This window comes from Mustela putorius, unplaced genomic scaffold, assembly GCF_011764305.1.
Source record: "Mustela putorius furo isolate JIRA1106 unplaced genomic scaffold, ASM1176430v1.1 tig00000551_pilon_pilon_pilon, whole genome shotgun sequence".
Lineage (NCBI taxonomy): Eukaryota > Metazoa > Chordata > Mammalia > Carnivora > Mustelidae > Mustela > Mustela putorius.
Genome location: NW_025421412.1, coordinates 2,492,671 through 2,520,648, shown reverse-complemented (window position 1 = coordinate 2,520,648; position 27,978 = coordinate 2,492,671). Strand labels below are relative to the sequence as shown.

Here is a 27,978-nt window from a genome sequence, read left to right as displayed (position 1 = left end):
CGCCAGGCCACCTGCCCCTTCAGGGGGAGAAACGCCGCTTCCAGGCGGAGGCCGGCGGATCCAGTGAGGCTGGCTTCCGTCACGGCTTCTGTAGCCATAATTGCACAAGCTCCTCCTGTAAGATGCTTGATTAAAATTCTTGATGACTTCGGTCATCGCCACAAGCCTAAGAGAATCTAATGTTCTTGAACCAGTTCCATAGTTTTAATGTACCAGTAACCGTGTATAGGGACCAAGCTCTCCCAAACCCGCCGCCAGCTGCGTCCCTAACCTTCAGTAGGGTTTCCGTGCCGGCCGTCCCGGCAGCCCCATTGACCGGCAGGCCGGGGTGGTGACTGCCATTTTAACTTATTCACATGCATGTGTGTTGTCCAATGGGATCTTCTAGGAACACTTGGGAGCTCAAGTCACATGAGCAATGAAAGTGGGAATTGTCTCGTGCCGACAAGACATCAAGATAAGATGTTCAATGTCTTCTGGACAGTATTTCGCTCTGTGGCTTTTGAAGGTTTGGTCAGAAGGAAAGTTCCATCCCTTTCCGGCCGATATCCTATAAAATGGAACTGGGGGAAGCGGTACAAAGCAGGTTTTCTAGCCCTACGTCGATCACAGAACCACGGCAGTAAGAGAAGTATCATTTCCTAAGTATTCAAACATACGTTCAAAATTATAACCAGAGAGCAGAAAATCCCAGTGTTTCAGATCTTCTTCACAAAGTGGATTTCTGGGTCCTTGAATGTGATCCTCATTCATCAGTGTTTCTATCACAAACACGCAGACACGCGCAGACACGATCAGGGTAATTCTCATTGTGACCTGTTCTGTCATCTTACAAGGGAGGAAAATACGATCACCTCTGAAAGGGCACAGGCCTGCTTGTGATCGATTAGATTGAAGAAAAAGCCCTGGTTCTGCTTCGATAAATCAAAGAAAAGGGCTCTTCAGAAAATGCTGTGTTTCCGATGATCAACCAAGATCTCTGCCTCCTGTAGGATTCTCATGTTCACGGGCGCGCACAGGGAGTGGCCCCCTGAAGCCTGAGGGCTTCCACACTTTGGCCAGCATTCCTATTTGGAAGTTTTAGCAGAGAACGACTTAGGGGGAAAAACATAGTCTCACAAATAAACTTAAATTTTAAGAGAAAAAAAAAAAAGATGTAGCTCTTGGGGCTTCCAATGCCTCTTAACAGAAAACATCTGCCGGGCTTCCTGAATTTTTCTGAGACCTTGAGAACACACCCACGCAGCTCCAGCTTCTGTCCCAACCATGGGGCGGGTTGGCAGCGCTCGGTTTTGTAACAGCGGTCCCATCCCCATACTTCGGTTTTGCTTTTTATTGTAAACGTGTTTGCGTTTGTTTGTTCCGTCCGTAGAGTCCAGCTGACCCTGTTAGTCTGGGCGGAAGGAGAGGAGAGAGCAGGTCCTCGGGTAGAAACAGTCAGACTCAGCCCGAGGCTGGACGTGAGGCTGACAGGGCCGTGTTTCGTGCGGGTGCGGGCCTTGCTCAAAGGACCCAGACCGACTCACCGGAGTAGGACCCCTCCCTCCCCTTCACAACGAAAAGCAGCGTAAACCGCGGTAACGAGAACCATCCGGCCTGTGCCATTTGGCGAAGGTGTGAACTCCAAGGGCCCGGCTGGACGTGTGTGGAGGAGACGGGGCGGTCGCTGGCGTGTCCGCCTGCCCGTGGGAGCCGCACGAGACCCATCCAGTTTCTAACCCAGCGTCTTCAAGGGCCGCCTGCTGTTTCAGGAACGCGCTCGGCTCGGTTGCTTTCTAAGCAGCTCTGGTTCTGAGCGGCCCAGACCTCGACGTGTCAGCTCTCTGACCCGACGCAGGCTCTCTCCGCTCCTAGCCCCTCGCCCTCTGAGGGTCTCTTGGCCTGAAAGCCCTTGAACTGTGTCTCTGTGAATCAGTTACTGTTCAAAGCAGCAAAGGATAAGGCAGCGAACACCTAGTAACGATGTACTTGGATTTCTCTCTTATTTAATGCCATTACCTCCGTAAGGCAGACTCTCTGGGCCAGGGGAGCTCCTTGAGTCTGACTCGTAGCGGAAGGTTCTGCTCTCCCGGGAACACGGCAGACTCATGCAAGTCCGTCTGTTCTCACATTGACCAGCTCAGCAAGCCACGGGCAGGGCTATGGTGAGGGAAGGAGATGCAGCTGTGCAGCTGCGCAGGGGCGTACCTAGCCGGGGTGACGGCAGGATGCTTTCCTCGCCCAGAAGTCAGGAGCCGCCAGCATGCCCTGGGGGGGGTGGTGACACCGCAGGCGACATCCCATGGACAGGCCCCAGATGGGCTCGCCCACGGAAAGAAGAGCCGGGCCGGGGTGGAGGCCTGAGGCTCGGTTCCTTTGAAGGAGCAGAGGAGGAAGGCGAGCCATGGAGGAGGACCAGTCCGCAGGGACCGGCGCCTCGGGAGGAAGGCTGGAGTCCGACCCGTTCTTAAAGCAGGGGATTGAGAAGGGGGTGGGGGAGCCGGCAGGAGGTGTGGACTGGAGGGATTATACAGTTCCTGTAAAATGCAAGAGTGGCGCCCGTCTCTGCGATCAGGCGGCGGGTTGTGCTTGGAAGATGGACCTTGCTCAGGGCCCAGCAGGCCATCCGTGCGCGGGGGCTCCGAGGTGCCCGGGAGGGAGGGGCGGGTGACGCAGCCTCTCGAGGACCGGGGAGGGGGATGCTGGGGCCTCGTGTGTGTCCGGCGACGCCTGCTCGGCGGTGCCTGGCAGGATTCCCGGCGCACGCACCTGCTCCGCGCTCTCCGCGGGCCGGCAGGTGGGCGACGCCCTCTTTGTTCAGACGTGGCAACAGGAACTAGATTTCACAAGTTCCACTTGAATTGTTTTAGACCATTTGCAGTCACCTCACTTTTCCCACTTGGTTTTTGGTTTCTGGGGATTTTTAATATTTTATTATTTATTGGAGAAAGAGAGAGAGAGCCCGAGCCGGAGAAGAGGGAGAAGCAGACTCCCTGCTCAGCAGGGAACCCGACACGGGACTTGATTCTGGGACCCCGGGATCATGACCTGAGCTGAAGGCAGAGGCCCATCCACTGAGCCACGCAGGCGCCCCTCCCACAGAGATTTTTAGGAGGGGAGAGAGATGGATGCCTCTGCCTGTCCGCCGGTGGCCTTTGGCCTCCATGCCCATCACTGTGTCCCCGAGAACCCAGAAGCAAGCATGGGCCGACTCCTTGCCTTTTTGTGGTCATGGCCATGAGCTTGGGAGGGTGAGCTGTAAAGCTGCTGAAGACAGGGAAATTCGTTCGTCCTGGAGACCATTTTCCAGTAAATCACTGTCAGAGGGAAAAGCCACACCGGCCTCTGTCTCCTAAAATCCCTCCTGGTTTGCCAGATGGGGGCTTCTGAGAACGTGCCACTGCTTTGCTTGACAGGGGGAACATTTGACCCAGAGAAATCACTGCCCACCTGAGCAGCTAGTCACTGAGTGACAGCATGAACCAGAGCTCCCAGCTGTCGGGCAGAGGGATCACTCGTCACCAGCGGCGCGTCTGACATCAGAGAACAGGGCAAGTGCAGGCAGAAGCTGCTGCCTCAACCGCGTGGGCCGCGTGCTTCCTCCATCTGCATGGGAGTGGGAAGAAGCTGTGTGTCCACCAGGCATGTGGCAGGTACTCAGGAGGGCAGGTCAAGGACAGCCATGCTATCGGGCTTCAGGAGCCAGGGACACAGTGGTAGGCAGCAGAGGCGGTCTGCAGACAGTGGAGGTGGTCTCTGGACAGTAGAGTTGGTCTCTGGACACTGGAGGTGGTCTCTGGATAATGGAGGTGGTCTCTGGACAGTAGAGTTGGTCTCTGGACAATGGAGGTGGTCTCTGGACAGTAGAGTTGGTCTCTGGACAATGGAGGTGGTCTCTGGACAATGGAGGTGGTCTCTGGACAATGGAGGTGGTCTGTGGATAGTAGAGCTGTCTGTGGACAGCGGAGGTTATCTGTGGACAGCGGAGGTGGTCTGCACACAGCGGAGGTGGTCTGCACACAGCAGAGTTGATCTGCTGCACACAGTCCCGCGGTTGCAGGACCTGCTCTAATGGGAGACCAGGTCCCTCTCGGGGCCCGTTCCGGGCAGGGTTAAATTACAGGGGAAGTGCGTACGGTGTGGCCATCCAGTGACGGACCTCTAAACACGTGGTGGCTCTGTCACTTCCTAATAACCCAGGCTGGCATCTACCCTGCACGGCTGCAGGTTGACTTCCCATCATGCTGGCTTGTTCCTCTCACGAGTGTCCTCTCTGGGTGCACTCCTCTCTCCCTGTAGCAGCACTCCGAGCTCCATCTAGGACAGAGCCCCTCGCAGTCAGTGGACTGCTGGAGGTCGTCTTGCTCGCAGAGAGGCCCAGGAGGGCTGGAGCCTTGGGCAGCTTCTGCTAAGCCCTTAGGAGCTGGCACTGGTCTAGGATGGCGGCTCCCAGGAGGCTGCCGCGGCCCGAGCGCACCAGGCGGCGGGTCCTCCTCAGCCCAGAGCGGGTGCAGTGGAGGGCAGTGGGGCCGTGAGGCAGGGCTTCTCCAGAAACACGGACTGTCTTCCTGTGAACCAGACGCGGGTGGCCGGGCCCCCCTCCTGGCCCACAGGAGCACAGGGCTCGGGGACAGGCTGGACACACACACAGTGACAAGCACACAGATGACAACTGCAGGAGAAGGCCGGTGTGACCACAGAGGAGCGGCGTCTGGTTTCACCAGAAGAAAGGAGCAAGCACCATCCCGGAGGAGAACGCCCGCCGGTCCTGGAGGGGCGAAGAGACCAGCACGGACAGAGGAGAAGGGAGCCCCGCCCTCCGCGACGCGGGGTGGGGGTGACGCCGCGCGGCCACGCAAGGCCAGAGTGCCACGCTTGTCATGGGCGGACGGGGAGCGGCGTGAAGAGAGACCCCGGCAGTGTCCCCACCGACCCGTCCTAGATGCAGTGACACCTGCTCGGATGTGTCGCTGTGAGCTGAGGCGGGCAGGGAAGGGGAACGGACGCGTGCGTCCTGGGCCTCTTGCCGGGAGCAGGGCTGGGTCTGGAGCATCCGCGGGTCTGTAGGCAGTGGGGTGGGAGCCACGACCTCCCAGGCGCCCTGACGCACGGAGAGTGGACCGGCGTCCCCACCTGGACCAAGACGAAAAGAGGGGTCCCGGCAGAGCCCGGCGCTCTAGAGGATGGTTCGGAACCAGGAAAGGAGGCACACAAGGAAGGTCAGGGTGCAGAGAGACCCCGGCAAGAGCTGACATCCACGACAGGCAAGGACTTGGAAGGCCGTGGGAGGCCGCGGGAGCCTTCACGCCTCTGCGTCCCTCCAGGCGCCTGGGGACCAGGCACAAAGCAGCTCGCATGGGTTCGCGGCATGAGCGGGACACCGGACGGCGCCGTGGAACGCGTCCGGGTTCTGCTGGGCTCGGGAAAGCTTCTGACAATCGTGACGCTTCCCAGAGTGACGAAGCCACACTCTGAGGGGCGAGGTCAGGGCAGCTGGGAACCCCCCACAGGGACCCCAGGCGCTTCATCTCTGTCCGGGCCCCCAGCGGCCCACAGGCAGGCTCCGGCGTGAGGGGCTGTGCAGGGGTGCAGAGGGAAGCCTCCAGCCCCTCCCGCCGTGTCGCCACACCTGCTTCACACCACACGCAGAGCAGGGCCGACCCAGAGGCCGCGACGCCAGTGGACAATGGGACAGGGGAGCCGCTCCCCGGGATGGAAGGGCCAGGCTTCCTGGGGGATCTCACGAGGGTGCCGGCCCCCAGCCGAGCAGTGCCTGGGCCGCAGCGCACGTGTTCTGACCCCCGAAGACAGCAGGAACTCGCCGTGTTGATCACACGTCCTCTAGGGCCGTAGAGTGCGTGTCCCCAAAACTGCTCCCTGCTTCTTCTGTGAGCATGTGCCGCCTCGCGGGTCGTCCGGGACGCCCTGAGATCACAGCCCAGGCAAGCAGTGTCCTTGAATATGGAGCTGCATTGCATTGTCGCCCTCCATTTTGTGGAGGAAAGTTGCTTTTTTTTTTTTTTTCTTTTTTAACAAATGCCTTTGAAAAGAATGAACATTCTGGAGGCCGTTGGCCCGTGTCCTGAGAGCAGAGCACCGGCTGAGTCACATCTCTGGAATGGCTGTGAATGTCATTTGGTTTCCTCCCGCCCCGGACCCTGGGTTTTGTGTCGGGACAAATGAGCCATCCATTATCTTTCCACCAGACTGAAAAAAGATCCGTTTCTCGTGGTTTGTTGTTCTTTGTTTTAATTGCGGATGTGTGTTCAATGTCCGTCCAAATAACACTGTAGGCCGGGCAGTCCAGGAGGTCCCGATGGCCATCGGCAGCGTCCCACACGCCGTGAGCACCAGCCCCGGGATGGCGGGACTGAGCGCCGCGGGCTCTGACCTTGGGCTCAGGCAAGCACCCTGCGGCAGGGGCAGGTGCCGTCCCGTGGCTCTGACGGGCCAGGAGCTCCAGAATCCTGATAGGGGCACAAGGGGTTATTGCTGATAACATCTTGGCAAAGACACTTTGTAGAGCCATTTCCAAAATACCCGATACTTTTAAAGATGTAAGGAAGGAAGGCAGGCTGAACTTCGGGCTGCTTTATTGTCTGCCATCGAACCTTCCCCGGCACACGGCTCAGGGGCGGCCTGCAGGGTGAGAAGTTGGTGCACTCGCATCGCCTGGCCGTGCCCCACCGCTAGCCACGTGACCTGGCCCGGATGGCTCAGGCCCCGAAGCAGGTGACGTCTTTCTCTGGGAGCTGTTCCCAGGCTTGTCATTCCACATGTCCACAGACAGAGGTGTGTCTGGGTCCCCACGGAGCTTCTGACGTCCCGCGGGGTCTTCCAGCGCCCACACGAGTAACCCGGCCGTTGGTGGACCGCTGCAGGCGTGCACAGACCCGTGGGGTTAGGGAACGTGGAAGCCGCCGCCCACTGTGTGTAGACTTCTGCCTCTGGTGCTGACGTCAGGGCCCTCTGTTTCCGGATGCCGCCGGTTTGGAGCCCCTGCCCGCGTCCCCTCCAGCACCTCGCCCGTCTTCGAGGGCTGCCTTTCTCTCGTGCTTGCTCTCGGAGATGGCTACCATCCTCTCTCCTGAGGTCTCTGCAACATCCGGCCGGAAGCACGGTCACACCTTCGCACTTGGTTCCCAACCAAGTAGCCACCAGCCCTGCCACGGTCTCCCCCGCCCTGGGGGAGCCCGGCCATCGGCAGAAATGGTGGTGGCGGTATGTGGCCTGCTGTCCTGGCTCGGGCTCCAGGAGGTCAGCCAGTCTTCCTGGCCACAAAGACCCTCTTCACCCATTGAGAAGTCCGCGGGCGTGGTCTGCCCCCAGCAGCGGACTTGGAATGTGCCTGGACGCAGAGACCATGCAGGCACGGGATCCGTCTGTTCCGCACCCCCACCCCGCAGGTGTCCTGATGCTTCCGCCCGTCGGCCTGCAGCCCCCAGCCCCCCTTGCATACCTTTTGACCAGAGTTGCTAAAAAGTAACAGAAGTGGCTTGTTTGAGTTTCACCTTCTCTTTCTGCCTGGGTCACTCTCTAGCAGGAGGGGGATTAATGAGCCGTGAAATGGCCGCACTCGAGCAGCCGCGTTGGGTCACAGTGGAGAAGAAGCCCTTAGACCCTCACCCAGGGTGTGACTGGCCATGTTCGGTTGGGTCGCCGTGAACCCCAGGCGTCCACCCGCTGTTTCTGTCTGTGTGTCCGTGGCTTCTGGCTTGCTGGCAGCCTCATGCGAAGGAGATGTGTTCCGGGGGGCAGAGTCGTGTCAGTTCCTTGAGCAGCGCTCAGAGGGACAGCGACAGGCCCCCGGCACGGCTCTGAGAAGCCCACGGAGCGGCCCACCCACCCCGTGCACCAGCCTCACCCCCAGAATAGATGTGGGAACAGTACGTGCCCCACAGAAGCGTTGCAGGCATTGAACCCCATTGCCGGGGTCTCCCCACCGTTGATGCTCTTTGCTCTGGAAACGTGGGCTGCTGTCCTGACTCGGGCCCACACAGGGAGCTCGGCCCCCGGGTCCTCCCAGGTCTGCACCAACTTCGAGCACCTTCCTCTGGGCAAGCCCGCGGGGAAGGAATTACGAAATAATGAGTTACTGTCAGCCCAGCCGCCCCGGGAAGAGAAGAGCGGAATGTGACGGGCTCTGTAGACACCGTTGGAATCCTGCCGTGAAAATTTTCATTAGAATGTTCCCCATGGGAGGTTCGTGCGCCGTGACAGATGAGGGAGCTGCCCTCTGTTCCAGGGAGGGGGTCATGGTAACCCAAACCCGTCTCCAAATCTGGGACGCAGCAACTCGGTCGGGCGGGCGGGGCCTGCGGCTCACTGCCACCCGGCGTCGGCCGCGGGAACTGCAAGGCGTTCCCGCCCGCCTCCCTCCGCCCCAGGACTGTAAAAGGCCTTGAGACTGTGTCTTCTGTGGATGGAGAGTTCAGTTTTTATCCTAAAACAGAAACGTTCAGGAAGCGTTGAAAACTCTTCCTTTTACAGCTTTTCACAGACCCGTGTTGGCAAACTCAGCCCTGTCCTCCGTCACCTTTACCCTTGAGTCACCGTTTCTGTGCTGAGCAGTTGCAGCGTGTTTGTGCATCACCCACTGCTATCCTCAAACGGCTTGGTGCAGATATTACGGGAACGGGATCCCTGGAGGAGGGAGCCCTGGCGTTCCAGAGCCCTGGCCCTGCTTCCCGGCTCTTGACTTTAACAGATGGTTCTTCTTTATCCGATCCTACAGTTCTGGTAGGACCGGGGCTCCTTCCAAAAGTCTGGAGGGTCTCTCGGGAAGCGGTCTCTCTGACCCGATGGACAGGTAGAGCCAGCTCACCCACCGGGACCCACACTCAGCAATCCTGTGGGGCCGCTGTGGAGTGAGGCAGGGATCTGACGTCAGAGGTGACCCCATGGGGTCCCCAGCAGACAGAACCCAAGCATGCGAGCCCCCCCGCCCACTGTGTCACCTCCTGACGCTGGGCATCGGTAGTGCCCCAGAAATCATGAACTCCTCCTAACGGTCACAATGGGGTCTGAAGGTAGATCTCGTCCGAGCACCCGTGGGTAAAGGGTGTTGGTGCTGGGAATGTTGGTCATGCCCCTTGGCAGGGAGTGTGTCCTGCACAGCTCCTCACGCAGGAGCCCCGCCCGTGGGACACACGTGACCAGTTGGAGGAAGCCGCTGGCTTCTGGGCCTACCGGGCCTCAGGGAGGCGTGCGGGGCTCCAGGTCGCGTCCACCTTGAAGGTCCACACAGTCCTCTCTGCTGGGGCCGAGGGAGCCACCCTTGGGTTTTAAAATGAGAGCGGGGGTCCCCCAGCCACAGCCAACCGCGGGAGAGAGGCTGGGTGGTGGGGGTCCTCCATGGCCGAACGAGCACGGGGGTCACCATCAGAAGGGCGCCGTGACGTGGTCCTGGGCAGAGGGTCCACGGAGCTGCGGGTAAGACCTTTTGCCTCCCCAAACTGCGCCCATTCCCGTCCTGAGATGAGATTTGTCCCCCAGCTCCCAAACCCGGCGATGCGTCCGCGTGGTCTCGGGGACCTTGTCAAGAGCAAGGGCTTCCAGGCCTTTCCCCTCACCCCAGAACTGCTGGACCAGAGCTTTTTGAGGTGTGAGACTTCCCTTCATTGACGCTTTGGCAGCCAGCCAAGACCCGTCCTGGGGCCGAGACCCATCCTGGGGTGATTTTCTCCGGCTCCAAAGGAAACCCACGTCACCCGGGATCCTGAGGGCAGTGGGTCTGGGGCAGCCGGAGCACCCACCTGGCTGGCGAGCTCCAGTGTAGGTGGTGAGGGCTGAGGACCGGCCCCCAGTGCTCCCGCCAGGGCCTTGCAAGTCAGATACTCGGAGAAGCCTCCGAAAGCAGGCGGGGGAAGAGACGGGCACGGCTGAAACGTGACGTGATGCTGCTCTATTCGGAAATGACTGTCCCTGCCCAGTAGAGTCTTCTAGAAGGTGAGGCCGATGCTCCCGGACCACGAAGGCCGACACGCACTTCGTACAGTATCAGAGAAGGGAACATTCTTTTACCCAAAATAGAATGAAATCCATGCCCCAGGGGACACGTGTGGAGCTGAGCTTCTCTGGAGTCTCCGCGCGGTAGGAACATTTTCCCCATCCCCGCGGAGGTTTGAGGCCAGCCACCAGCCGCACGTTACCCTTCAGAGTCCCTGCGTCTGAGCCGCGCCACCGGAGTGTTCCGGCCAGTCGGGAAGACAGTTCTGCTACTTGCTGGTCGATCTGACCCGGTAATCCCATCCTTGGGAATTGACAAAAACGTGTCCCCGTGGAGACACCATTCCTGAGTATTTATAGGAGCCCAGTCCCCGTGCACCAAAACCAGGGGCAGTTCTGAGATCTTGCAGCGAGGGGACAGGGGAACACGTCATGGTCGTGGTCTGGCACAGAACGCCCCTCAGTGACCGGAGGGAGCCACGTGCGCACCCGCAGCAGGACGGGCGAGCCACCAGCACATTGTGTGGGTGGGAGAAGCCGGGCTCGCTGCAGGACATGGGGCCCCACGAACCTGCTCGATGTTCTGGAAGAGACGGAACTGAGCCCGCAGGGGCCGCAGGACCCACACGGCCTTGCCCCGGAGCCACAGGTCATCCTTAAACGTAGAAGCAGAGTCTTTCAGAAAGGAAATGGGAAATCGCTTTCATGAGGACAGAAAACAGACCAGTAGGCTGAAGCCGGGGAAGGAGGAGCAGGAGGAAGGGGAGGCAGCCCCTCTTCCGCTGACAGAAAGCGTGCGGCTCTGTCTCAAATTTGCCCTATTCGGGAACATTTCAAGTAAGGATGAACAGGAAAAAAACAATCTGTGCTCCACAGCCACGCTGAAACCCCCCCTTTCTCTTAACCTTTTTCCCTTTGTTGGCCAGATTTTTTTCATGTCAGACAGGCTCAGCCTCAAGAACCGTTTTCTTTCACGGGAGTGTGTTTCGTCTAAATGCAGAGTGGCTGCAGCTGCGGGTTCCAATCCTGGACTGGGCACCGGACACCAGGAAGCCGCTCGGCACGCCCTCCCTCCGGGGCGGTCACCGGGGCGGTCACCGGGGCGGTCACTGGGGTGGGGAGGCCGGCACCTGGAGCCCCGCACACGGGTCCTTGCCGCGGCTGTCCTGTCTGCAGGCAGCGCCCGGGACTGTTCCCAGCCGCAGGGTGGACAGAAGCTCGCAGGGCCTTCCGCGAGGCCCGTCACCCTCAAGCGAGACCTAGGAGGTTGGTCGCGGGAGACCAGCGAGGGACCGCCAGGCCAGGTGACACGCGGCAGTGAAGGGTCTGCCGCCGAGGCCGTGCATGGGGGCGGCCGTCACCTGTGGTCGCGGGATTTGGTGTTCACTCCCGGATCGCCGCGTATTCTGACTGTCGCGTCCGGATACGTACGTGTAGACGGGAGCCCTGGTGTTGCGAACTCGTGAGGCCGGGAAGGCCGCTGGATGGGGACGTTGTGGGCACGGGCACTGTGTTCTGTGCTGCAGCACTCAGTGAGAGCGTCTCCTGGCCGCGGGAGGCCACGGGCCCAGAGTCCGCCTTCCAGCCCCTTCTCTGCCGCCGTCTGTGCTCGCCGGGGCCCTCGCTCATCCACACCCCAGTCCGAGTCTTCTCGGAGGACAGGAGCCTTGGGAAGTCACGTCAGTGTGTTGGGCAAACGACCCTGTTTCGATGAACGAAATGTATTTATCGCTGGGGGCCAGCGTAGGCTTTCCCAGAAGATCAGCGTCTCCAGCACACGCCAGGCAGAATCCCATCCAGACTGTAAAAGTCTGGCCTTGCGCTGGGGCAGATGCCGTTGGGCGCGATGGCCCACGAGCTGCCTGTTTGCAGAAGGAGCAGCGTTTCCAGACGTCCCGCTGCTGGGGGCAGGAAACGAGGGGGCCCACTGCTTCCCTCCTGCGGCGTGAGTCCGTCCAAGTCAGGTCATTTGGGGTAAGGTGTAGAGCAGCGTCTCACAAGCACAGGTGACCCGTCTGGTTCTGATCTCTATGAAGACGGAGCCTCCTGAGGGCCAGGGACACCCTGGAGCTGTCTTTGGTTCCTGAACCTGGGTCGGTCCGGACCGGGTCGGGCTCTGTGCCCTGGTGGCCTGAGCACGGGACGGCTCCCCTTCCTGTCCGCCTCACGCCTCACAGGCCGGGCTCCAGATGAGGCCTCCGTTTCTGTGGCTTTGTTTTTTGGTTTGAGGTTTTTCATTTCCCTGGCAGACATTTTTAAAAAGCTCGGGGCTTCGTGTTTTTTAATAAGACATTTTTAAAGTCTTCGCTCTTCTTCCTTTATGGAACATTATCTGTCTCATAAAGTCACTCATACAAGGACGTGCCAGGAGGACTCGGTCAAATGCAATATACCTGTGGACCTCAGGCCTCGTCTTCTGGAAACTCTGCCTTTGGACAAGACTTTTTCTGTGTGTTCCTTTGTTTTTAGGCTGCTTTTATCCAGACAGCTTTCTCGTGCAACTCAGTGAATACGGACAGATGAGTACAGGTGTAGCAACCACCCGAGTCGCGGTGTAAACCAGGTCTGTTCCACCCCCCGCCACCACTGCTCTGTCCCCTGTGCCTGGTTTTGCCTTCTTAGGAAAAAGGCTAAGCGGTGTCCCACTGTGTGAACGCACCAGGTGGCCCCCCTGTCGGCCATTGGACATTCAGATTGGTTTCTGGGGTTTAGCTAAAATAAATCGAGCCACTGTGAACATTTACCGACAGGTCTTACGGTGAGCACACGTTTGACTTTATAAGAAATGGCCACACATTTCCGGAGAGGCTGCCTCATTCTGCATCCACACCAGCGGGGCTCTCTGCAGCCTCCCCAGGACCCAGGGTCAGTCTGCCTGTGGGACTCACTGCCCCAGGGCGGCCGGCATCCTTACTGGGAACCTTGTCAGTGGCCAGCGGCACAGACTGGCTTCCGTGCGCCTGGTTTCCATCTGCTCCCCTCCTGTGAGCAAGCATCTGTTCAGATCTCATTTGGGGTGTCTCTGACTCTTGATGTCTGGGCATCCTATCTGTATTCTGGATAAAAATCATTTATCAGAAATACGTCCCGTGCCTGCCGCCTGCTCCTTTTTCTTTGACAGTATCTTTAAGATCAGACCTTTCAGGAGTTTCAACGTTTTTCTTATGTGGTTCATGATCTTTGTGTCACATCTAGAAATGTTTGCCTAACCCGAAGTCATGAAGACTCTTCCCTGTGTTGTCCTTTAGAAACAGAAGGGTTTTAGCTCTTAGGTTCAAGCCTACCACCCATGTTGACGACACGCTTGTACATGGAGCAAGGTGAAGGTCAGGGTCTGTTTCCCCTCGTGCTGATGCGTTCCCTTCGCATAGATGCTACTGCTACGATCTGTGCCAAATAATTCTGGAGAGCAGGAATTCCAGGGCCAATATAATTCTACTCCAAATAGGTGGGATCCTTAATTTGGAATAGCACTCGGGGCAGGGCTGGTGTTCTCTTATATAAAATAAGAAGCTATAGACGAAAGGGGGCAGATTTAACATGAGCTCTGTGTGCTTTGCGTGGATTAGGCAGCTGCCCATTCTTAGCTGGTTGTAGAGGTTAGGGACTGTGCAAATACTTCCGCATTACCATCGGCTTGGGTTATGTGTTCATCCATCCTGCTGGGGCCTCAAACAGCTGCTCACAAGTGATCATGATTACCCCTGAGAACAGGGACTCATTCTAAGTTTTAGGGAAGGAGTTAGTTTTTTGGATCCTACAGAGGTATTCGTTCCCAGCTTCTGGGCTGTTTTACGTATTTTCTAATGAGCTGGGCCTTGGGCTGGAATCCCCAGAGGGTGTCCGAGAAGGGCAGCATCGGAAGGGCCGGGAAGGCCTGGGACGCACTGCCAACAGCCGAGGACGGGAGGGCCGCCCAGGGGACTGGAGAGGATGTGGGGTGTCTGCGGGGGCCGCTGCCCATAAAAGGCGAGGCAGGAAGAGCCGACTTCAGAAAGAGAAGGGATTTCCTAGTATTCACATGTTGGCCCATAAGTCCTGAAGAGTTTATTCTTGGGCCATCAGGAAAATACTGTAAATTTCAAATCCTGATGTGCAGGGAAGCAGTTTTATTCTTGGAAACGTTCCTTTGTCCGTCCCTGATGAAGGGAGCTTTTTTCACCCTCCTCGCCACCGGGAACAGGAAGGCTCGTGGGCCATGGACGGAAGCAGGCACCCCCTGGGGTTCGTGAGCGTGGGAGGCCCCACGGGCCCCCGCGGTCCGTCCGTCCCGAGCCGTCCCACCTGTCCCCGTGGCTGAGGACGTTGTACCTTTTCTCAGGAGTGAAACCCCATACAGGAAAGCTTCGTAAGTGTCTCAGGGCTCGAAGGGCCTCCCGGCCGCAGCCGTGGTATTTAAGCAATGCGGATTCAAGTCTGGACTCATTCTCGCCGGCTCTGCAGACTTTGGCTTCCAGGCTGACCCCGGATCCCACACATACTCCCGTAGGGGTTTCAAGAAGGGGGCGGCAGGGAGCAGCCCCCCATCCTCCCCGGGGCCCGTGTTTATTCTGGCCTGTGGCAGAGAGCCCCGAAGCATGAAACCAAGAACATTGCATTGGAAGGAGTCCTTAACACAAAAATGGGACATTTTCCTCTGCCTGATGCAGGAGGTTCAACTTTTCTTCTAAGATCCAACTTCACGCTTGAGACGTATTAAAAAATGCCAGTCCCCTGTAGGAATGTCAGAATGAGGAGAGTGTCCGGCAGTGATCCACACACGTGACCGCACAGAGTGACCTCCTGGGGGTCATGGTCCCCGCAGCCCTGGACGGTCTGGCTGGGCCTGGGACCCTGCATGTCTCACGGTCCCCGGAGGTGCTGGTGCCTCTCGCAGTGCATTGTGGCAGCTGGATGACGCAGGGATCACCTGCTCCCAGACCTGGCCGTGTGACTCTGGGCTCTTTGTGTCGGACCCTCCTGAGCCCCTGTGGTCTGGTCTCAAGCGGGGGCGGTGGCCGGCCATGCGTTTGGCGTGGGGGTAAAGTGAGATCAGCAGTTGTCTAAGGCCTCAACAGGTCTGAATCCCAACGATACCTCATTAAATGGCACGCATCTTCGTCCCGTTTCCCAGCAAGCAGCACACGGATGTGAATCAGATGAGCGGGCGGGGGTCGCGGTACATCGTCACCCCTTTCCACCGTGTCTGCTGGCTCTTAACAAGAGTTTTGTTTTTATCAAGTAGATTGCAAGGATCTCGGGAGTTTTAGAGATTTGCACAAAGTCATTCAAACGAGAGTCCTCCTCTTTCTGGGGTGATTTCTAACATCACCTCCAGCAGAAGGAAGGGAAGACAGGGAAATAGGGCTTCTGACCACAACTTTCCCAGTAAGGGCGGGGGCTGATGGTCATTAGCAGAAAGGAAGATCCTTTTCATTCCCTGGTCATTCTGGCCGGTCTTGATAAACACATGGGGTGCCCTGGCAGGCAGGATGTCCTCAGGGAGCTCTCGGGCCTGACGACTTAAACAGGCACAGCGAGGTCCCTGACCTTGACGTCAATGCCCGTTTAGCCGCAGCCGCGCAGGGCGTGTCCTGTGGGCGAGAGCGAGCGTCCAGTCCCCCAGGACCAAGGTCGAATTCAGAGTCTCTCCAGACTCTTCCTGGCCCTTCCCCAGGGCGGAAGCCGGATGGAAGTGGTGAAACGCTCCATCTCTGAGAAGCCGCATCATGGCTTTGGAGTGACGCCGTCTTCACGCCCACTGTGATGGCTAGAATTTTAAAACGTAGAAAATAACAAGTGCCAACAAGGATGCGGAGGAATCTGGAGCCCTCACACCCTGCTGCTGGGAGTGCCGCTGGCACGGCCGCTGTGGAGGACGGCGTGGCGGCGGCTCCAGAAGTTGAACAGAGTTGCCAGAAGACCAGCAGTTCCCTTCCTGAGTTTATGCCCCGAGGAGCAGAGAACAGGTGCTCACAGAGACAGCTGCGTGTGTGTCCCCCGTGGCACTGTCCACAGCAGCCCCTGGGGGCAGACACCCTCCGTGTCCATCACGGACGAGTGGACGAGTGGTGGTCGTCCGTCCGCTGAATGTTGTTCAGCCATGGACGTGAACGCAGCCCTGGGAGGTGCTCCCACACGAGAGCCTCAGAAAGGTGCTGTGAAGGGGAGCAAGCCGGGCACCAAAGACCGCCCCCCGACCTAGGACTCTGTATACTGGATATTCCCAGACAGGGCAGGTCCCATCGACACCGAGAGCAGGTGCCACTCTAGCTGGGGACCAGGCGCTGGAGTGGGGGCAGCGGGAGTGCCTGCTCGGTGGGTACAGAGTCGTCTTTGGGGTGGCGGAAATGTTTTAGAACCAGACAGCACCGGTGGGTAGAGAGCGCTGCGAATGTGCTGGGAGCCACTCTAAAACGGCTGGTTTTATGGGAACTGCACAGGGACCGCAGGAAAGACGGGTTTTATTCCCAAAGCCAGACTTCCCATCCCAAGAAACAAAGGCTAAAGAGAAGTCCAGTGACAATGGCAGGAAAGTGAGTACATGAGGGCGCCCTCCCGCTTCCCAGCAAGGGAATCGAGGAAAAGGTTAACGAGCGCACGAGGAGGACGTGGGTTTTCATCTCGGAGACGCACGCCTTCCGCTCTGGTTGACAGGGGTGCCCGGTCCAGTGACCTCCCCAGCCGGACATGAAGTTTACAGACAGTCACCGTGATGGTGTGAGTGATCAGCACTTCATCCCGCAAAGGCTGCTGCGGTCAGTGCTGATGAGCTCCACGCCTCCCCGTGACTGGGGCCTTGAAAGGTTAGGGGCGGACTGTGTCGTCACAAGATGGTGACTGTCGAATGGCCGCAGACGAAACAGGGCTGAGCACTCGGGGGACCCATAAGGATCCAGTCAAAGTCTGTTTTGTCCCCAGACTTACAGCGGAGGTAGCATGAGGAGGCCTCTGAGTGCTAGACTGGGGTGAGCCTAGGATTCATGCGGGTCCAAGGTCAGGCTGCCCACGGTCCAGCACAGCCGTCCTCGAGGAGGTGGGGACAAGTGAGGGGCTGTGGCCCCCATTCACAGTGTCCTTCAAAGACGTCGAACACCCTGGATTTGCCACTGTGTACGGTGCTTGTGCTCGGACTGAGTGTTCGGCAGTTTCTGCCTTGACCGGAGCCTCTGGGACACGTGCAAGGGACCCAGAGACCCTGCCGGCTCCAGAACTCGCCCTGGCCTAGAGGGAGCTCTGAGGAGACTTCCCAAAACCCCCCTTCGTTGGAGGAGGCGGGGGTCCCCAGCTTTGGGGTAGATCGCACCCACCAACTCCGCCTTCATCTCCCCCTTGTCCACCCAGAGAAAGTCCCCTCCGCTTCCCCCACATCCGGGCGCCGCCTCCCGAAGGAGTGGGTGGTACGGGACGGGGCCGAAGCGCAGGGTGAGCGCCCCGTGCCCCTCGGCCGTGTGCGTGACGATCCATGCTCATCCCCCGTCCTCCCGCCATGGCTGGGCTTCCGCCCCCCGCGTGGAAGACGCCGCCGTGACCACGAGGGTGCAAGTCCGGGTTCCTGTCTCGCCTTCAGCCGCTTTGAGTTTTGCCCCCGGGTGGAGCTGCCCGGCCGCGGGGCCCTGCTCTGTTCCGTCCTCGCAGGGACGGCCCGTGCGCCCCTGCAGCTGCGGCGCTCCGCGTTCCCACGCGCGGGGCTCGGGGCTCCCACTTTTCCACGGCCCTGCCCACTCGGCATTTCGTCTTTCTGCGACAATCGCCGTGTCCATGTCCGCTGGCTACGGGCCCAGGGCTCTCCAGGCTCCGGGAACCCGTACGTCTCCGTGCGTGCGAGTGGTGTGTGTGCAGACAGAGAGATGCCCGGATCGCTCGAACGCCTGGGGGTCGTGTGACGCCCAGTGCAGGGCACAGCTCGTCCCTGTCACAGGCATTCTAGTGAGATACGGACAAACTCTTAGAAATCTGCTTGGAGTTTTCTTTTTAACTGAAAATACTTCATCTAAAAAGTACAAGTAAGTGGATTCCTTCATCCCAACCCGATACTAGCATTTCACAAGAACACAAGTTTAGTCTGGGATGAGTTTTTCTCACGTTTAACATGTTTTTCTCTTTTTCAGCTCTAGGCCTCCTCTTAGCCAAAAACCACTTTGTTCCAACAGTGGCAGAGGTGGAAGAAGACATAGACTGCTCTTGGAAGGTCGCGTCTCCTTGAGAATGAAGGGCACGGTTCGTCGTGACCGGTCGTGACCGAGCTCTCTTGTTTCTGCAGGGCCAGCCTGGGCCGGTGGGCCCCCAGGGGTACACCGGGCCCCCAGGCCTGCAGGGGTTCCCAGGACTGCAAGGCCGCAAAGGTGACAAGGGCGAGCGGGGCTCACCCGGGACCACAGGACCGAAAGGAGACGTGGTACGGTGACTGCTAGGCTTCCCTCCACTGCCGCGGGGGCCGGGGGCGTCCGGCCTGCCGTAAGTCTGTCTGTCTTCCCGACAGGGAGCGAGAGGCGTTTCTGGATTCCCTGGAGCCGATGGAATTCCCGTGAGTGTTCTGTGCACTTGGGATTGGGGGGTTTTCAGATGTGCTCGAGCTAAGCAGTCGGTCTGTGACTCGCAGAAGGGTCTCCGTCGGGGCCTCCTGCCGTGGGCGTCCCCCAAGCCCGGCCGCCGAGACGTGCATCCGTCTGCCCTGGAGTCCGGTGGAGAATCAGGCACAGCGTTCCCTCTGTAAACGCTCCTGCGCACGGGCTCCGGCGTCCAGGCCCCTTTGCCGACGCAGCCGTTGTCTCGTAATGAAACACGAGTGTCACTCAGGTGCGCTCCGCCGAGCCTCGGAATCTCGCCGGGACCTGCAGCCGGAGCCTCAGGGCCGAGCCCACGGAGTGTGGAAGGCCCGCCGGGCTTCGTGCAGATTCCCGAGCTCTCTGAAGTCAAACCACACATGAACGAGAGGACGAGACGGGGCTCATCCATGAGAAAATCTCCAAATGCAGTAAAACGTGTTGTTCTGACCTAGTTTACTTCTTGCGGCTCACGGGAATAAACAGAGCAGCCTGAGTCACAGCCTGATTCACGCGCTCCCGCGAGGAGGTTTCCCAGGGTCCGCTTCCCGCGGGTCCCAGCCGTGGTGCAGATGTGTTTATCACAACGCGGCCATCTGCTGCCGACGTCCGAGGACATCTGCTTCGGGAACTGTGTGCTCACGTCCAGGCCTTACTCCACACACCGTGTCGCGTGTGACCGTGTTAGCACACGCGCACACACACACACGCACACATTCCTGGGGCTGCATCAGCGGGGCCACCGCCTCGTAGAACGAGAGAGGGCGTGAGAGCCGTCATAGGGAGGGCATGCTTGTCCTTCAGAGCCTGAGCCACATTTCCAGGAGAAGGAAGCTCACGGAGCAGAGAGAGGAAGCCACCCACAGGGCCATGAGGCCTGGACGGCGGGGACCCTGGGCATCCCCTAGCTGGGGTCTCACATACACCAGGCATGACATGCAGCCGTGACCAGGCAGGGAGGCCACTTCCCCATTAGTCAGACTCTTGAGAAACTGGCGGACGTGAGGAATCCATAGATTTCCAGGGGTAAACAGGAGAGTGTCTTCCTCACAACTGCCCCAAACCGGTCGCCCAATTTTAAACTGCTTCTCTGAGCTCCTTGGGCCGCCCATCCGTTTGGTCTTCTGGAAGCTGAAATCTGGGTTTAACCAGAGTGATCTCACAGGAAATATCGTAACTCATCTGAATCATATTTCAATTTGTTTTTCCACTTCATAGTCATTTAATATGAGGAGCAAAGAGTTTACAAGTTAGAAAGTGTCGTCCCTTGAGCGAGGGAGGCTCGAGTGCGCGTGGACCCGAGGCTTCTGTAGCCTCTCCGGGCTGCTCGAAACGGCCCTGCTCGCCAGCCGCTGAGCTCTGGGACGGCACAAACAGAGCTCGAGGGCCACCTGCCACCTCGGAGCAGCTCAGGAATGTGACGTTGAGGGCCCGGGCTAATTTTAGCCATGCAGGAGCCGTGCGGAAACGTGACGTGCACTCAGATCTTAGAGCTGTATCTGATTAGAGACTGAACCGAGAGCAGCGTCAGCTCAGTGTCACTAAGGTTTTCCTTCCAAGAACAATTTCAAACTCACGTGAGATTGACAGACAGTTTCGAAGGACTCCAGAGAGCAAGGAAGACCAGTAGACAGTCAGGGAGGAGGGCGAAGAGCTCCGTTTAGGAGGAGTAGAACACCACCGATGGTGAGCAGACACCCCTGAGCGCGCTGGCTCCTGCTGAGTTTGAAGGACCAACTTTCGTGGTCGGGGTTTCTCTTGCCCCCCACCCCGAGATGGCCGAGCGGAAGCCCGTGGTGTCTCTTCTCATCCGATGGCACCCCTGAAAGCAATGGCTTCGAACATCTAAAGCCAAGAGACGTACAACCAAAGGAAAATGCTACTTTCCTCATCGTGTTTAATATCATTCAGGGTCCAGGCCCCCTATGTAGGATTTGTCCCTTTATCTTGAGATGTTCCAGATTTCTCAAAGTAAATCTAAAAGGCTTCCAACATGGCCTCCAAAAAATCACTCTAGAATGTACGTGTGGTCTGCTGCCAAGAAAGTGAGAATTTTGAAGAAGATAATAAGATAGCGTACGTGGGAACATGTGCTGTGGGAAGATACCCTGGGCCACCAGCCCAGCTCCTGCTTGTCCAGGAGCCAGACGAACGCAGGGGGACACCCGCGGACTCAGCCCGACGGTCTCCAGTCATCCGAAAGACGTCCGATCCCGCTGCCCCCTCCCCCGCCCCCAACATCTCAGAACATCTGACTTCTTTCTGTTCAAGTTTAAAATCGAGAAAGGAGCGTTCCCCCAGGAAAGCAAGTGAGGGGACGTCGGTCCCTCCACACAGGGCCCAGTCACGTGAAATCCCTTCCGGGCCACACGACCGTCTTCCACCTGGGATGCGGCTCTGTCAGACTCACCCCCCAGCTCAGTCGGCACCAAAGGTCGAGGCGCCCTATTGTCCTTGCAGGACCTGGCTGCTTCCAGAATGTTTTCTAGAGTTTTTAAGTCTGCCGTGACCTGCACCTGCTCAGACAGACCTCCTGGCAGACCAGCGACAGCGGACTCCCTCACCAGCGCCCTGGGAAACAGAACTTGGGTCAGGAAGGCCTTTCTCCTGCTCACAGCCGTGCCCGCGCCTCAGTTTCCTGATCTCCCTCATCCGCTCGCTCCGGGTTCCCTTCCCCGCGGGCGCGAGCAGGACGGGGTGATACCGAGCCGTTCGGCGGCCCCGCGTGGGAGAGCCGTGGCGTGTGTGCTGGAAGCCTCACTTGCTTTTCTCGTCCTAGGGACACCCCGGCCAAGGCGGCCCCCGAGGGCCCCCCGGCCACGACGGCTGCAACGGAACCAGAGGAGACGTAGGCCAGCAGGGACCCTCCGGCCCCCCGGGCTTCCATGGCCCTCCCGTGAGTACCCGCGCGCGCCGGCCCTCGTTGGTGGAGGCCTGGAGGGCGGGGGCACCTCCCATGGGCCCATCCAGAAGGCCCTTTTGGAAGGGGTCACAGAGAGGCTTTCCAAGGACGGTGGGTTTTCCCCTGTGGGCCCCACAGGGGCCCTGCCCCCAGCACCCCCAGGAAGGTCACCCCCGACCTCGGTGGGTGGTCAGGATGAAGATGTGTTGCCAGCATCTCAGCATGATCTTCCTGGGTCTGAAGAACTTCATTTCCTTATCCAGTCTGTAAACAGAATAGAAAATTATTGGCTCGGTTTCTATTACGCAATCTTACGGGCGTCCGCAAGTGCTGCCCTGGGCCACATGTCAAGTTACAGTAACACGAGTAGCAGCGATCGATTCAGAGGCTTAAAGCTTGACAGAACGCCCGGTGAGTCATCACCTCATCAGATCCTAAAATCCCGAGACGTGACAAGCGCTCTCCACCCGACAGGTGGACGTGAGCTCTTCCTGATGGAAGACCGTCTCGCCTTCATCCGTTTTGTGCACCGTTCTCAGGTCAAAGGCAAAAAGTCTTGAAATGGTTTTCAGGACTGTATTGCGACCCTCATACCCTCCAAGTCTTGCCATGTCGGGGTCCCACCAACACCTTACTTGGTAGGCGAACCGAGGCTGGGGAAGAGCAGCCACGCATCTCCCCACCGCGGTTTCCTGCGAAGCTAGTGGGTTTCTCCCCGACAGCCTCGAAGGTCCTCCTTCCTCGGCCGTGACCTTGTTGTGTCATTCACCTTCTCCACAACAATCATCACTTTCTAGGCCGCTCTAATATCATGAAACTTCATTATCAATAAATATATCCATTACTATAAAGTACTGATTTTTAAATATTTTAATTTATTTGAGAAAGAGCACACACACACGCAGGGGAGCGGCAGAGGGAGAAGGAGAAACAGACTTTCCGTTGAGCAGGGAGCCCAACATGGGCTCAATCCCAGAGCCCTGAGATCACGACCCAAGCTGAAGGCAGAGGCTCAACCGACTGAGTCTCCCAGGTGTCCCTAAAATACTGATTTTATACGCAGGCACCAGAAGACGCGTACACACACTCGCGTGTGCACACAGCCCACGTCCATTTGTCGTGATGCCAGCTCTAGGGAATAACCCGTATCTTTCCCAAAAGTGGTGCCTTGGGGCATACGTGTTAGTATTTTTAGCACCCCCACGCCAAAGACAAGACAAAAACAGATTATGCAGAAAAATAACACGTTGATATCCTAAAAGATTTGTCTACTGAGCATTTGGTTGGGGTTTGGAAAATAACAAGTCCTATAAAATATTTCTGTTTCAACTTTGGAGGAAGGTACTACTGAGTAACTATAAAAGTGGATTCTCACCTTTGTGGCCCAGTGTAGTGGCTTGTGTTCAGAGTAACGTAAATAAAGGAAAGACACTGCCCGTGAAGGTCAGTATTTCATCACCCCGATGAGCACTGCTGCCCTGAAGCCTAACGGGTGTTTCTGCGTTTTCTCTGTCCCCGGCGTGCGCTGCTGTAGGGGCCGCAAGGACCCAAAGGACAGAAAGGCGAGCCCTATGCGCTGTCCAGCGCGGAGCGCGACAGATACAGGGTAAGCTCGCTCGGTACGGGACGCGACACTGGTGATTGGGGTGAGCTCCTGACTGACAAGGGTTTCCAAGTGGGCTGAGTTGTGAGGGTCCGAGGATGGGGGCTCCCTGGGAAGGCGGAGCCACCAACACCATCAGGAGGTGGAAACTCTTCGCTGTCCCATCAGGTCACGTTGCTCTGGGGGTGCTCCCCTTTCCCGTAGTCACGGTGCCCCAGGTAGGAGGAACATTACCAAGTCCCCGGTTGTGAGAAAATGTAACTAGGGCTAAAGATTTGGTTAAAAACCAGAACGCTTCCCATTTTGTCTTCTCAACCAGGGGGAACCCGGAGAGCCTGGCTTGGTTGGCTTCCAGGTAAGTTCTGTTTTTCTTAGAGGATGTTCCAAGCAGAAGTGTAAGAATTCGGACTCCGAATACCAGTCTTCCGTTCTTAACGGCCTCTTCTTGCTGCCTGTCCTTAGGGCTCCCCCGGCCGGCCTGGGCCTGTAGGACAGATGGGTCCAGTTGGAGCTCCAGGAAGACCGGTAAGTCCTCACTCCTGGACCACCGTCCAGGCGTCCTCTGGAGACGCTGCTCCTCTAGTGTTCCCGCGGGTGGAGGCCTCCCGCCCAGCCGGCATGCCTGTGGTCCCTCTAGAAAGAGTCCAGACAAAACACATCATCCTTTGCGTGCATTTTGCTACTGTTAAGGATGAAGAAAGAGGACTTGAGATTCATGGTCACCAGGTCAGCACCGACCATGTGTCCATTTTGACTTGGTGCTGGCCAGGCGCCCCTCCAGTCCCACAGAAGCTCTCTTAGCCCCACAGCCAGCCGCTGGCCAGGGGCCTGTCATCCCTGGGGAAAGCAGATCCAAGTCCAGTAGGTGAATAGGAGGCAGTAGGCTCCGCGGGCCTGGCCATCTTCGCGAGGGAGGTATTAGACATCAGTTAACGAGATGGCGCCAGTGCCCCACGGGAGTGGCGGTCTACAGGTGTTCCTGACCCTTGCACTCGAACGACAGAGTGAGTGGCCACAGGACAGATGCAGGGGTGGAGGAGGGCCTGCTGCAGGGAAGGGAAGAACCGGGAAGGAGAGGCCACTTCTGCCACGGCCCTGGGGCCTGGAGCTGAAACAGCCCCCAGAAGTGCAGCTGTAGGACAGATGGACCTCGGACAACATTAGGAGACATCAGCCTCCAGCTGGAGAGAGACCTTCTCGCAAAAGCCAGGGAGGTGAGGGCTACGTGACCCAGGTTCTTTACCCTCCTACTTCGCACTGGTGTCGGCTTCGCTCACAACATGCATACTGAGGGGGTGTTCTTTAAGTGCACATTTCGGGGAACCTGCGGTGCCCTGAGCTGGCCCTGAGCTGCATGGTTCAGGGAACCCGAGCTGTCCTGAGCTGCAGGCTCTTAAGCCTCATCCCAAGTGTCGTGTTGACACGGAAGGATTTACGGAAAGACAGCGATGTCCGCAACAGACCTTCATCTCGGTCGCTTGGGCCTGTCCTTTAATTCTGGTCGCAAGCATTTGCGGACCCACCAGCAAAACGTGCTAGACGGTGTTCCGAGGGGAGCCCCAGAGGAGGTGAGGAGAAGCCATCTCCACAGTGCTGGAGCCTGGGACCGTGCAAAGTGTCCGAGCAAGTGGGAGTAGGACACGGGTGACGTCAGAAGTCTGACCTCGAACGCAAGCCCAGAACAGCTGCCCACGGCCCGCCGCCACGTTCTGAGAGCCAGGCCTGACCCGGCCCTCGCCTCCAGCACGTCCTTCCTGCCCAGACGACGCACCCGAAGCCTCTATACACACGGGCTTCTAAACACACGGCGATGGCTTTCCCAGAGCCTTCTAGCAGATGTTATCTGGGTCCTGGGATAAAGAAAACAGTCGGTAAATGTCTTTGTATTTGTGCAGGGCCCGCCTGGACCCCCTGGACCAAAAGGACAGCCAGTAAGTTGGTTACTGGGGTGAGGGGCTGGGGGTGGGGTGGGGGTGGGGCTTACATACTTGTGCTTACCCTGCCTGACCCCAGAACTGCTTGGTGGGCAACAGCGCATTATTTGTTTTGGGAAGAGAACGATCTTGTAGGTGTTTAGGACTTAATGTTATAAATGCTGAAGAGGAATCCAGAGGGACCCCTGGAGCGGTGGGCGTAGGCGTGAGGGTCCTGCGAATGTTTCCTTGTTTGCAAATCACATGACCTGCTGTTGTGTGAAGATCGCCCTGACGGATGTTGGATTAGGAATAGAGACGCAGGGACAGCTCGTGTCTGCATGTGTGACCGCACAAGAGGGACAAGAGGGACTGTATCCGTGTGGGGGAGCCAGTGGCATCCTTCTTACCCCGGTGCGGCCCCGCTGTCTGTACCCGAGGGGGCCCTCAGCCTATGGGGTTACAGTCGGGGATTCTCAGCTGAAGCTTGAGCCCAGCAGAGAAAGGTCTCGAAGTTGGAGGGAGCACAGGAAAGCAGGTGGCTTGTCAGAATCTGTAGACTGGGGTTCTGTGTCACCGGGAAGAGCTGCGTAAGTGTCCAAGACCAGCAGCAGGAGTCTGGGATAGAGACACGACAGGCGTCCCAGGGGCTGGGCTGCCCTTACCGATGCTGAAAGACCGTCCGTGGCCTGCGTGAGGCCGAGGACGTCCCCCAGCCCACACGTTCCCATGTCCGCTGCTTGGAAACCTCATCTCTGTGACCTCCAGGGGACCTCGGCCGCCCCCACCCCCTCCATCACCTCTGACATGACTTCCGGCTGGGGCTGGAGCTCGTTAAGGCTGCTGCCCCCGCCGCCGGGCTCCCCACGGTCTTGCAGCCACGGGCAGGGTGGGAACGGCCCAGAGCCAAGAGAAGCGGATGTAGGACGGGGAGGCCGAGCCCCGGGGTCGCCTCAGATCCCCACTTGGCTGCAATACAGACGGCCCTCGCCCTCCACCAGGTCACTTCCTGGGGACTGGGACAGGGAGCTCACAGGGCAGAGGAACGCCAGGGGCCCCAGCAAATCTCATTCTGATCGAGCCGCGTGCGTTCCGGGCTTTGATTTCAGCTCCCGGCCAGGTGGGAAAGGAGAAAAAAGCAAAAATTAATTAAAGGCTTTGTTATTATTTTTGGAGACTCTCTGGGCATGGGAGGGGGCGGGCAGGATGCTGCGGAGAGAAAGACCAGATAGGGCCCCACGTGATCCTTTGTCACGGCGGGAGTGTGGAGACCCTGGCGGGGGAGGAAGCAGAGCTGTTCCAGGCGGAAGAGCAGAGCAGGATTTCTGTAATCTGGGGGAGCGCGTGGGCCGCTTCTGGTCAGGCTTATCCTGGGCTTCAGGTCAAGTCTGTTCTAACACGTGTCCACCCCCTCGTGAGTCTACTACCTCCTTGTCAGTCGGGGCCCAACCCAGAGAATCCCCATCCCCTCACATCATTAAAAGGGTCGAAGTGTTTGGGAAATTAGGATTATCTCACCGAAATAAGAAAAGGCGGCGGCAGAAGGGAAGCTGACTCATGACCCTCGGACACGGGGGTGGCGGGAAGGCGGCAGGTCTCAGGCCAGACCTGCGGACACGCTCGGAGACTGTCATCTCTGCGGATGACAGTGTAGGAACGAGCCGGCGGGACCCGCGAGCAGGTCTGCGCTCCGCCCCGCACTGTGTGGGGACACAGGTCCCTGCCGCCCGCGGCGTCCGAGGTCACGAGCAGAGCGCAGGCTCCTACGGCAAGCGCGGGATCAACGCCTCAGCCGACGTCCCGATCCTCAGGCTGAACGACAAACGAAATATTCCCAAATGTGAGCCCTCTCTTTTGGAGGGTTTGCTCTGAGTGTAAAACACGGATTTCTAAAAGCTTGTGTGTCTGAATAGCCATCGCGCTGCCGCTCCCCGTCGTTTCCGTCACTCAGACCTAAACCCGGGCAGTGTGTGGAAAGCACTGGGAGGTCCCCCTCGGCAGCCCCCGCGTGGCCCCAGCCTGCTCCCGATCACATACTGTGACACCCGGACTCGGACTCTTACTCTGGGGTCTCCATGTGGGACTCGCAAAAGAAGACACTCCCTTTCTCTTGAGTCAAATAGCTTTGGGGAGGGGACTCCGGAATATTCTGCAACGATAATTACTCAGGATGCTGCGAGTCGATCTTACATTTCTTTTTCTTAAAAAAAAAAAAGAAAGGAAAATTATTTCACTGTTCTTAATGACTTTGAAAAACTTAGAAAAATCATTTCTCTTCAGGGCAACAGAGGACTTGGCTTTTATGGAGAAAAGGGTGAAAAGGTAAGGAAACACGATAGATCGACGCGGAGGCCGGCTTAGCAATGAGGAACTAAATATATATATATTTTAAAGATTTTATTTATTTATTTGTCAGAGAGAGGGAGAGCGAGCGAGCACAGGCAGACAGAGTGGAAGGCAGAGTCAGAGGGAGAAGCAGGCTCCCCGCGGAGCAAGGAGCCCGATGTGGGACTCGATCCCAGGCCGCCGGGATCACGACCTGAGCCGAAGGCAGCCGCTTAACCCACTGAGCCACCCAGGCGTCCCGAGGAGCTAAATCTTTTTAACGACAGCTTTCCATGCAGTTGTCCTGGCCATTTGCATCGGAAAGCATCACCCCAGAGTGCCAGGCTGTAAAGTTTCAGGCTGTGGAAAAGGCTCCCGCGGTAGCAGTGGGTCGCTAAGACAGTGAAAGCCGGTAGTACAGGCTAGCCCCCGCCAGACTTCCGACGCAGCCGCGACCTCAGCTGTCTGCAGCACCCACGAAGTAAAGGCATTGCCCCAAGGTGTCCCAGTGTGGGGAGCCCTGAGCTGATGGAGCAGACTGAGGCGGGAACCAGAGGCCAACACGGAGCCCGTGCAGGGGCCAGGCGCCCGGCCGGGCTTGCCGGCGTGCAGGAAGACCGTGTGGTGTCTGTAACCCCTGTGCCGCCAACATCCAGAGACCGTGGGCCTTCGGGAGTCTCACTTGAGGCCACATGTATGAAAAGCTCAACAGGCAAAGCTCCACCAACACGTGGCCCATTGCATTCACCGCATGAGTTCCTGCCCGCCATGAAACACCCTTGT

At 58.1% G+C, this 27,978-nt stretch overlaps 1 protein-coding gene across 2 annotated transcripts in view; it reads left to right on the top strand.

Annotated features, from left to right (window-relative positions):
• Positions 1-27,978, top strand: part of COL4A2 (collagen type IV alpha 2 chain) — a 154,786-nt gene that overhangs the window by 79,769 nt on the left and 47,039 nt on the right. Inside the window, exons 5-12 of one of the 2 annotated variants that reach the window (XM_045081318.1) lie at positions 18,170-18,304; positions 18,389-18,433; positions 21,232-21,348; positions 22,889-22,960; positions 23,277-23,312; positions 23,420-23,482; positions 24,853-24,888; positions 27,151-27,192. In XM_045081318.1, coding sequence (XP_044937253.1) covers positions 18,170-18,304; positions 18,389-18,433; positions 21,232-21,348; positions 22,889-22,960; positions 23,277-23,312; positions 23,420-23,482; positions 24,853-24,888; positions 27,151-27,192 — 546 coding nt within the window. The remainder of the gene's footprint in view (positions 1-18,169; positions 18,305-18,388; positions 18,434-21,231; positions 21,349-22,888; positions 22,961-23,276; positions 23,313-23,419; positions 23,483-24,852; positions 24,889-27,150; positions 27,193-27,978) is intronic. The other variant, XM_045081319.1, reaches the window with a different exon arrangement.